This window comes from Bombina bombina, chromosome 12 (genome assembly GCF_027579735.1).
Source record: "Bombina bombina isolate aBomBom1 chromosome 12, aBomBom1.pri, whole genome shotgun sequence".
NCBI classification, from domain to species: Eukaryota; Metazoa; Chordata; class Amphibia; order Anura; family Bombinatoridae; genus Bombina; species Bombina bombina.
Window position 1 is genome coordinate 29,075,288 of NC_069510.1, and position 12,129 is coordinate 29,087,416.

Consider the following 12,129-nt stretch of genomic DNA (forward strand, 5'->3'; position numbering starts at 1 on the left):
TTTGTGGAACCAGCAAATTACAGACCTTGTTACTACAGCATGGGGGGCAGGGGGAAACAGTGTCACTATACAGTACCACTATATACAGTATGGGGGGTGGACCATGTCACTGACTACTGTGGTCACTTTATAAAGTACTGGGCGGGTAGGGTCAGGCCAGCCATTTCACCAGCAGATTACAGACTGTGTTACTAACTTACTATATACAGTACTGGGGGGTTAAATAGTGTCACTATATATATATATATATATATATATATACAGTAATAGGGGGTCAGACCATCTCACAGACTGTGGGCACAGGGTACCTCCTTTTGCAGACATGTAATCTGATTCACATTTTTTTCTGTGTTAAATGTAAAAAAAAAATGATATGTATTAAATTCACATTTTTTTGGAGGGGGGAGGGGTGGTGGGGGCCCCTTCTTAGATTCTTGCACCTGGGCCCTGTGGTTTCTAGTTACGCCTCTGTATATATATATATATATATATATATATATATATATATATATATATATATATATGTGTGTATTATAATTTTAATTATTATATGCATGATAGAAATGTGATGATCTCAATAGACAATATAGAACAGTGTATATTCATTATTTATATTGCCTGCTTTTTTGGTAATTTATCTGTGAAAATTGTGCTTTTTGTCCATTTTCCTAGATTGATGTACATTCTACCATGTTGCTCAGATATTTTTATCATATATATGAACGAGCAGCCGTTAAAACAGTTGAAAATAGTTTTTCCTGATGCATTTAATCTCAGGCTAATAAGTTCATCCGTGTCTGATTTTTGTTTTGTGCCCACGCGTTTCGATGCAGCAACTAACACTAAAAATATCATTGTTCTGCAGTATATGGAAGAGAAAGAGGTTCTGGAACTACAGTGTACTACACTTAAGAAAGACTCCAAAATGTATAAAGAGCGTATTGAAGCTATTTTACAGCAGATGGAGGAAGTGTGCCAAGAACGAGATCAGGTGAGAAATTGCTATCCGGATTTTTTGTAGATCAACAGCCTTTTACATGGATTATTCACATAGTTATATGCATGCAACAGTCCATTATTAAGAGACTTTAACACACTGGTTTTCACACCTGTCCTCAAGCCTCCACAACAGGCCAGGTTTTCAGGATTACCTTGAATGAGAGCAGGTAAAATATCATGGTTACTAAGCAGCTGATTATTTCAACTGTGCTCTAGTTCAGATATCCTCAAAATGTGGCCTTTTAGTAAGGATGTTGCCTTTTAGTAAGGATGTTGCCTTTTAGTAAGGATGTGGCCTTTTAGTAAGGATGTGGCCTTTTAGTAAGGATGTGGCCTTTTAGTAAGGATGTGGCCTTTTAGTAAGGATGTGGCCTTTTAGTGAGGATGTGGCCTTTTAGTGAGGCCTGAGGATAGGTTTGAAAACTATAATGCCTATTTATCGAGCTCCGTATGGAGCCTGATGCCCCGTGTTTCTATCGAGCCTTCATAACCAGTCCGCCTGCTCTGAGGAGCCGGACAGACATAGCTGAAAATCAACCTGATCCAATACGATTGGGTTGATTGACACCCCCTGCTCGCGAATCTGCAGGGGGCGGTATTGCAACAGCAGTTCACCAGAACTGCTGGTGCAATGATAAATGCAGAGAGAGTATGCTGTCGGCATTTATCGATGTGCAGCGGACATGATCCCCAATATTGGATCATGTCCTCTTGCACGTTCTTAAATAGGCCCCCAGGGGTCTATCACATTAAAGAGATACTGAACCCAAATTTTTTCTTTCATGATTCAGATAGAGCATGACATTTTAAGCAACTTTCTAATTTACTCCTATTATCAACTTTTCTTTGTACTCTTGCTATCTTTATTTTAAAAGCAGGAATGTTTAGCTTAGGAGCCGGCCCATTTTAGGTTCAGCACCATGGATAGTGCATTACATTTACCCACCAATAGGCAAGCATAACCCAGGTACTCAAACAAAAATGGGCCGGCTCCTATGGATCACATTCCTGCTTTTTAAATAAAGCTAGCAAGAGAACGAAGAAAAATTGATAATAGGAGTAAATTAGAAAGTTGCTTAAAATTGCATGCTCTTTCTGAATCATGAAAGAAAAAAATTGGATTTAGCGTCCATTTAAAGTTTTAAAATCCAACAAAAACACAGATCTTAAAATAGATTGGAATCATTCCCTATGCTATAATATATTATATATGATAGCTTAGAGGAGAGACGGGAAAGAGGTGATATGATAGGAAATTACAAGTTTATTAAAGGGACATGAAAACCAACATTTCCTTTGTGATTCAGATAGAGCATACAATTTTAAACAATTTTCTGATTTACTTATATGATCAAATTTTCTTTATTCTCTTGGTATCTTTTTTTGAAAAGCAGAGACATAAACGCTTGCATGTGTCTAGAGCACTATATGGCAGCAGCCTTGCAAGAGGATTATCTATATGCAAAAGCACTAGATCACATGTAGTTCTCCAGACACTTACCTAGGCATCTCTTCATCAAAGAATACCATAAGAACAAAGCAACATTGATATTAGAGGTAAAATGGAAACATTTTTTTTTGTAAATTGTATGCTCCGTCTGAATCACAAAATAAATTGTTTGGGTTTCATATCCCTAAAACTGAGGCTGTAAGTATTTTCCACAAAACTAACAACAGAACAAGGGGTCACGATCTCAAGATTAAGGGTAGCAGGTTCAGCAGTAATTTGCGGGAGTGCTTCTTCATAGCCTGTGTAATTGATCCTATGGGGTAGATTTATCAAATGTCGGGCGAACATGATCTGCTGTAGCGCATTATGTCTGCCCTGCATTGCTAAATGCCAACGATTTAACATTGCACAAGCATTTCTTGTGAAATGTTTGTGCAATGCTGCCCCCTGCACATTCACGGCCAATCGCGACTACCAGGGTGTGTCAATCATCCCGATCGTATCGTATCGGGATGATTGCAGTCCGCCACCTAAAAGGTGTGGGACGAGTTAAGGAGCAACGGTCTTACCGGAGCCGGAAGGCTCGCGAGGAAAAAGCAGCATCCGCTGCTTAGTAAATATACCCCAAGCAATAAACTTCCATTAGAGGTGTTAAATACAAACACTGGGGGAACTTTAAGAATACCTGGGCTAAGCATCAGTCTATCCTATGGACTAAGCTTACACTGTATAGGTAATATGGGCAGACTTATTGGGCCTATGGTTCTTATCTGCCGTCAAAATCTCTTTCTATAACCCATTTCTTGTTTATTGTCACTCACGCTTTATACAGAGAACTTTGCCCTCTATAATGAGATATTTATCTGTAACAAACGTTAAGGGACATTGTACTCCAACTAAAAGAGAGTGTTTAAAAACATATGAGAGTGAGTTGTCTGTGTTTTTTGTTTTTTAAATAAATATTCCTGTAGTGAATAACTCTACTTTTTCTCTTGGAGTTGTCCCTATCAGTTCTATTATTATTATTTTTTTAATTAAAGGGGCGTTAAGCACTAAATAAATGTTGAAAAGCATACCTAGGTAGGCTCGATAGCAGCAGTGCACTACTGGGAGCTAGCTGCACATACCTCTTGTCATTGACTCACCTATTGTGGTCAGCTATCTCCCAGTGGTGCATTGCTGCTCCTTCTACAAAGGATTCCAACAGAATGAAGCAAAACTGATAAAATAAGTAAATAAGTAAAAGTTGTTTAAAGTTATGGGATTAATGGCCGTTTTTTAAAGCTTTTACGCAACCTTTTTTCATACATATATAATAAATGTATATTTTTTATATATTTTTGAGTACAATGTCCTTTTAGGTTTATCATTTTCTCCATATCAGATATTAAATAGAGACACATGTATATATTATAATATTTTGTGCACATTACAAACCCTTTTCCTTTCAGGCCATGGCTACAAGAGAACAATTTCACACGCAATATTCCAAAAGTCTGATTGATAAGGATCAGTACAGGAAACAACTGCGGGAGCTGGGAGAGAAATGTGACGACCTGCAAATTCAGCTTTACAGAAGGGAGGGGCAGTTTATAGCTTTGGAAACCAAACTCAAAAGGATGGAGCCACCCACACCGGTACGTACAGTAGGGCGGCCAGGTGTTCAGTATTCAGCAGGACAATCCAGTAAAGTCTTCACAACAATACTGGGCACACATAAATATCCAGTTTTTTAAAGTCCCTTAGTGTTAGCTAAATGTAAACTACTTCATATGCTTCAATGCATTACAAACATGGAGCAGAAAGAATTGGGGTGGCAGCCAAAGGGGTGAAATCACTGCTGTTTATGTGTTACTGGCAGCCAAAGGGGTCAAATCGCTGCTGTTTATGTGTTACTGGCAACCAAAGAGATCAAACCACTGCTGTTTATGTGCATTACTGGCAGCCAAAGCGGTCAAATCACTGCTGTTTATGTGTTACTAGCAGCCAAAGTGGTCAAATCACTTCTGTTTATGTGTTACTGGCAGCCAAAGTGGTCAAATCACAATTGTTTATGTGCATTACTGGCAGTCAAATAGGTCAAATCACTGCTGTTTATGTGTGTTACTGGCAGTCAAAGAAGTTGAATCACTGCTTTTTATGTGTGTTACTGGCAGCCAAAGGGGTCAAATCACTGCTGTTTATGTGCGTTACTGGCAGCCAAATAGGTACTTTGTATGTTAGGTGATATAATGATTGTTAAATTGGTTAAAATATAAATGGTGGAATCATGAGTGGTAGCTAAGGTACATCTTTTGAGGGGGGGCATTGTATGATCCCACTTCCCATCGTGCCAAGTCCCCTACAGATTTTATCCAGTATTTTTGACACAGACAGCTGGTAAAGCATTGTAGTAACAGACCCTTAGTGAAAACGCCTGGTGCAATTTCCAGCAGTTATTTTTTTTTTCCGGAAAGATAACATGGTTAGACACAGACACTGACTACTCAGATATCACCACTCTTAAATGGCATTCCAATGCAATCCAATTACAAGTTTTGAAACAGCCGGCTTGTGAGTGCAATATGGTGGTTTTAAGCTTCATACCACACAAAATACAAGCGCTGCTTTGAGGTGCTCGTGCACGCTTTCCGCATAGACATCAATGGGGAGAGCAGGTCAGAAAAAAAACTAACACCTGCGATCGCGGAATGAAAAGCTCCGTAACGCAGCCCCATTGATGTCTATGGGGAAAATAAATGTTACGTTTAAACCTAACACCCTAACATAAACCCCAAGTCTAAATACCCCTAATTTGCTGCCCCCGACATCGCCGACACCTACATAATGTTATTAACCCCTAATCTGCCGCTCCCGATATCGCCGCCACCTAAATAAATCTATTAACCCCTAATCTGCCGCTCCCGATATCGCTGCCATTATACTAAAGTTATTAACTCCTAATCCCTCGCACCCCAATATCGCCCACACTATAATAAATCTATTAACCCCTATTCCACCGCACCCCAATATCACTGCCACTAAATAAATCTATTAACCCTTAAACCGCCAGCCCCCCACATCGCAACAACCTAAATTAAACTATATTAACCCCTAAACCTAACGTAACCCTAACCATAACATAATTAAAATAGAGCTAAATTAAAGTTACAATTATTAACTAAATAATACCTATTTAAAACTCAATACATACTTACCTGTGAAATAAAACCTTAGGCCTAGATTTGGAGTTTTGTCGGTAACGACCCGCGTAGCTAACGCCAGCTTTTTTTTGGCCGCACCATAAAAATAACTCTGGTATTGAGAGTCCACAAAAAGGCTGCGTTAGGCTCCAAAAAAGGAGCGTAGAGCATTTTTAACGCAGCTTCAACTCTCGATACCAGAGTTGCTTACGCAAGCGGCCAGCCTCAAAAATGTGCTCGTGCACGATTCCCCCATAGGAAACAATGGGGCTGTTTGTGCTGAAAAAAAACCTAACACCTGCAAAAAAGCCGCGTTCAGCTCCTAACGCAGCCCATTGTATCCTATGGGGAAACACTTCCTACGTCTGCACCTAACACCCTAACATGTACCCCGAGTCTAAACACCCCTAACCTTACACTTATTAACCCCTAATCTGCTGCCCCCGCTATCGCTGACCCCTGCATATTATTTTTAACCCCTAATCTGCCGCTCCGTAAACCGCCGCTACTTACATTATCCTTATGTACCCCTAATCTGCTGCCCCTAACACCGCCGACCCCTATATTATATTTATTAACCCCTAATCTGCCCCCCACAACGTCGCCTCCACCTGCCTACACTTATTAACCCCTAATCTCCCGAGCGGACCGCACCGCTACTATAATAAAGTTATTAACCCCTAATCCGCATCACTAACCCTATAATAAATAGTATTAACCCCTAATCTGCCCTCCCTAACATCACCGACACCTAACTTCAATTATTAACCCCTAATCTGCCGACCAGAGCTCACCGCTATTCTAATAAATGTATTAACCCCTAAAGCTAAGTCTAACCCTAACACTAACACCCCCCTAAGTTAAATATAATTTTAATCTAACGAAATTAATTAACTCTTATTAAATAAATTATTCCTATTTAAAGATAAATACTTACCTGTAAAATAAATCCTAATATAGCTACAATATAAATTATAATTACATTGTAGCTATTTTAGGATTAATATTTATTTTACAGGCAATTTTGTAATTATTTTAATCAGGTACAATAGCTATTAAATAGTTAAGAACTATTTAATAGTTACCTAGTTAAAATAATAACAAAATTACCTGTAAAATAAATCCTAACCTTAGTTACAATTAAACCTAACACTATACTATCATTAAATTAATTAAATAAAATACCTACAATTACCTACAATTAAACCTAACACTACACTATCAATAAATAAATTAAATACAATTCCTACAAATAACTACAATGAAATAAACTATCTAAAGTACAAAAAATAAAAAAGAACTAAGTTACAAAAAATAAAAAAATATTTACAAACATAAGAAAAATATTACAACAATTTTAAACTAATTACACCTACTCTAAGCCCCCTAATAAAATAACAAAGACCCCCAAAATAACAAAATGCCCTACCCTATTCTAAATTACTACATTTCAAAGCTCTTTTACCTTACCAGCCCTGAACAGGGCCCTTTGCGGGGCATGCCCCAAGAAATTCAGCTCTTTTGCCTGTAAAAAAAAACATACAATACCCCCCCCCCAACATTACAACCCACCACCCACATACCCCTAATCTAACCCAAACCCCCCTTAAATAAACCTAACACTAAGCCCCTGACGATCTTCCTACCTTGTCTTCACCCTACCAGGTTCACCGATCCGTCCTGAAGAGCTCCTCCGATGTCCTGATCCAAGCCCAAGCGGGGGGCTGAAGAGGTCCATGATCCGGCTGAAGTCTTCATCCAAGCGGGAGCTGAAGAGGTCCATGATCCGGCTGAAGTCTTCATCCAAGCGGGAGCTGAAGAGGTCCATAATCCTGATGAAGTCTTCTATCAACGGCATCTTCAATCTTCTTTCTTCCGGATCCATCTTGCAGACCTCCAACGCGGAACATCCTCTTCTCCCGACACCTACTAGCCGAATGATGGTTCCTTTAAGGGACGTCATCCAAGATGGCGTCCCTCGAATTCCGATTGGCTGATAGGATTCTATCAGCCAATCGGAATTAAGGTAGGAATATTCTGATTGGCTGATGGAATCAGCCAATCAGAATCAAGTTCAATCCGATTGGCTGATTCGATCAGCCAATCAGATTGAGCTTGCATTCTATTGGCTGTTCCGATCAGCTCTTTTGCCTGTAAAAAAAACATACAATACCCCCCCCAACATTACAACCCACCACCCACATACCCCTAATCTAACCCAAACCCCCCTTAAATAAACCTAACACTAAGCATCTTCAATCTTCTTTCTTTCGGATCCATCTTGCAGACCTCCAACGCGGAACATCCTCTTCTCCCGACGCCTACTAGCCGAATGATGGTTCCTTTAAGGGACGTCATCCAAGATGGCGTCCCTCGAATTCCGATTGGCTGATAGGATTCTATCAGCCAATCGGAATTAAGGTAGGAATATTCTGATTGGCTGATGGAATCAGCCAATCAGAATCAAGTTCAATCCGATTGGCTGATTCGATCAGCCAATCAGATTGAGCTTGCATTCTATTGGCTGTTCCGATCAGCCAATAGAATGCGAGCTCAATCTGATTGGCTGATTGGATCAGCCAATCGGATTGATCTTGATTCTGATTTGCTGATTCCATCAGCCAATCAGAATATTCCTACCTTAATTCCGATTGGCTGATAGAATCCTATCAGCCAATCGGAATTCGAGGGACGCCATCTTGGATGACGTCCCTTAAAGGAACCGTCATTCGGCTAGTAGGCGTCGGGAGAAGAGGATGTTCCGCGTCGGAGGTCTGCAAGATGGATCCGGAAGAAAGAAGATTGAAGATGCCGTTGATAGAAGACTTCATCCAGATTATGGACCTCTTCAGCTCCCGCTTGGATGAAGACTTCATCCGGATCATGGACCTCTTCAGCTCCCGCTTGGATGAAGACTTCAGCCGGATCATGGACCTCTTCAACCCCCCGCTTGGGCTTGGATCAGGACATCGGAGGAGCTCTTCAGGATGGATCGGTGAACCTGGTAGGGTGAAGACAAGGTAGGAAGATCTTCAGGGGCTTAGTGTTAGGTTTATTTAAGGGGGGTTTGGGTTAGATTAGGGGTATGTGGGTGGTGGGTTGTAATGTTGGGGGGGGGTATTGTATGTTTTTTTTTACAGGCAAAAGAGCTGAATTTCTTGGGGCATGCCCCGCAAAGGGCCCTGTTCAGGGCTGGTAAGGTAAAAGAGCTTTGAAATGTAGTAATTTAGAATAGGGTAGGGCATTTTGTTATTTTGGGGGTCTTTGTTATTTTATTAGGGGGCTTAGAGTAGGTGTAATTAGTTTAAAATTGTTGTAATATTTTTCTTATGTTTGTAAATATTTTTTTATTTTTTGTAACTTAGTTCTTTTTTATTTTTTGTACTTTAGATAGTTTATTTCATTGTAGTTATTTGTAGGAATTGTATTTAATTTATTTATTGATAGTGTAGTGTTAGGTTTAATTGTAGGTAATTGTAGGTATTTTATTTAATTAATTTAATGATAGTATAGTGTTAGGTTTAATTGTAACTTAGGTTAGGATTTATTTTACAGGTAATTTTGTTATTATTTTAACTAGGTAACTATTAAATAGTTCTTAACTATTTAATAGCTATTGTACCTGGTTAAAATAATTACAAAGTTGCCTGTAAAATAAATATTAATCCTAAAATAGCTACAATGTAATTATAATTTATATTGTAGCTATATTAGGGTTTATTTTACAGGTAAGTATTTAGCTTTAAATAGGAATAATTTATTTAATAAGAGTTAATTAATTTCGTTAGATTAAAATTATATTTAACTTAGGGGGGTGTTAGTGTTAGGGTTAGACTTAGCTTTAGGGGTTAATACATTTATTAGAATAGCGGTGAGCTCCGTGTTACAGAAGCATTAGTTATTTTGTTGTGAAGAGCTTATTTCCCAGCAGCAATGCCTGAACCAGCAAGCCAGCGCCTAAGAAGGGCTCCAAGAAAACCGTAACAAGTATCATTTCATAAAGAGTTAACTCTTTTTTTTCAGCTTTTAGAAACTATTGTCTAATCACCTCTGGAGCCAGACTGCTAATTGATAAGATGAACTTGTAAACCTGTTATCTTAAGTACTGTAATCCTATTGTGGCCTGTCAAAGGACAGTGCTCTCTATCTAAATGTGTGATGGGGGATTTTGTGCTTCCCCCCCTCTCCCCCTGGGAGTGCCCTGTGTGCATGTAACCTTAATAAAAAGCAGGCTGGGCATCCCAGTCCTGAGTTCTTGTTTGACCCTCAATCGCAGCGTTGACTCGTTTTTGTGGGCAGAAGGGTATCCTAGCGGTACTGCAGCTAAGGGAGATTATTCTATATTTGCGAGACTCATAGAATACTATGGAAAGCAGCTTTGAAAAGATAGGATACGCAATTTACGTAAGGGGATCTGCGGTATGGAAAAGTCGCGGCTGAAAAGTGAGCGTTAGACCCTATTTTGAGTGACTCCAAATACCGGAGTTAGCCTAAAACCAGCGTTAGGAGCCTCTAACGCTGGTTTTCACGGCTAACGCCAAACTCCAAATCTAGGCCTAAGATAGCTACAATATAACTAATAGTTACATTGTAGCTAGCTTAGGTTTTATTTTTATTTCACAGGTAAGTTTGTATTTATTTTAACTAGGTAGACTACTTAGTAAATAGTTATTAACTATTTACTAACTACCTAGTTAAAATAAATACAAACTTACCTGTGAAATAAAACCTAAGCTGCCTTACACTATAACCTAACATTACAAAAATAAAAAAACTACCATTGCAAAAAATAACAAACAAAAATATTCAAAACAATAAAAATTATTCCTATTCTAATACCCTTTAAAAAAAAAAAAACACCCCAAAATAAAAAAACCTAATCTATAATAAACTACCAAGGGCCCTTGAAAGGGCCTTTTGTGGGCCCTTAAAATGGCCTTTTGTAGGGCATTGCCCTAAAGTTAACAGCTCTTTTGCTAAAAAAGAAAACCAAACACCCCCTAACAGTGTACAAACCCCCACCCCCCAAACCCACAAAATAATAAAAAAGTAAAACCTAATCTACCCATTGCCCTGAAAAGGGCATTTGTATGGGCATTGCCCTTAAAAGGGCATTCAGCTCTTTTGCTGCCCATTAAAAATAAAAAATGTCTATTCTAAAAAGAAAAACCTACCCAAAAACGAAAAAAAACCCCACCCCAAAATAAAAAACTAATCTATAATGAACTACCAATAGCCCTTAAAAGGGCCTTTTGTAGGGCATTGCCCTAAGTTAAATAGCTCTTTTACCTGAAAATTTTTTTCAAAGACTCACTAACATTACAAACCCCCCCCCCCCAAACCCACAAAATAATAAAACTATCTAAAAAAACCTAATCTACCCATTGCCTTGAAAAGGGAATTTGTATGGGCATTGCCCTTAAAAGGGCATTTAGCTCTTTTACGAAAAGCCCAAACCCTAAACTAAAAAAAAAAACACCCCAAAAAGTTTAAAAAATCCTAACACTAACCCCCGAAGATCCACTTACAGTTGCTGAAGTCTTGCTTGAAGGATCTTCATCCCGGCGGCCCCATCTTCATCCCGGCACCTCCATCTTCATCACGGCGCCTCCATCTTCATCCCAGCAGCTCCATCTTCACCCAGGTGTTTTATGTGAGGCACAAGCTTATACTGAGGCACAAGCTCTTACTGGAAATAGAACTAACTAGCTTTTGCATTGTCTTTTTATTATGCACTTGTCGGTTATGCAATTCTTCTTTATTTTATGGTCCTTTAAGTCTTTCCTTGTCAATATTCAGAGACTGTGGGCTCCATTTATTAAGCAGCGCATGCTGATTTGTAGGCCCATCGTTTCAGGCTCGCCTGAAACGTAAGTTAAGAAGCAGCAGTAATAGGACCGGTGTTCCTTAACCTCTCCACCACCTTTTAGGTGGCAGATTGAAATTATCCCGATCTGATCAGGTTGATTGACAGCCCCTGCTTGCGTCCGATTGGCCTCCAGTGAGCAGGGGGTGGCACTGTACAAGCAGAAACCAGAAATGCTTGTGCAATGGTAAATGCGGACATCGTATGCTGTCCGCATTTAGCGATGTTGAGTGGACATGATTCGCTACATCGAATCATGTCCGCTCGACAATTAATAAATCAACCCCAATATATCTACCATTTTTTTTTCAATACTACATATGTGCAAACTGATAAATTAAGTGGAGGCTTTATTTGGGAATAGGGGAAGAGGGGAATAGGATTTTTCTTTCCTCTTTTAGGAGAATTAGGGTATACAAAGGGCAAAAGATAAAAGGGTTAAAATTAAACCAGTTTAATACTATTTAAAGGTAAATGAGTTTTGTTTTATAGAAGATTGGAAATTGTCTAATGTTTAAGAGCTGTATATAGGAATATACATAAGTTATGTATATTATACTGATTCTTTTTTAGACATTTGTTAATTATTATTTTTTTGTAATGTAATTTTGGCTTCATTAAATAACGTTGGC

General features: G+C 38.9%; 1 protein-coding gene across 2 annotated transcripts in view; it reads left to right on the plus strand.

The window, feature by feature from the left end:
* Positions 1-12,129, plus strand: part of CARD9 (caspase recruitment domain family member 9) — a 71,362-nt gene that overhangs the window by 40,018 nt on the left and 19,215 nt on the right. For both annotated transcript variants that reach the window (XM_053696128.1, XM_053696129.1), the window contains exons 7-8: positions 866-991; positions 3,901-4,086. In XM_053696128.1, coding sequence (XP_053552103.1) covers positions 866-991; positions 3,901-4,086 — 312 coding nt within the window. The remainder of the gene's footprint in view (positions 1-865; positions 992-3,900; positions 4,087-12,129) is intronic.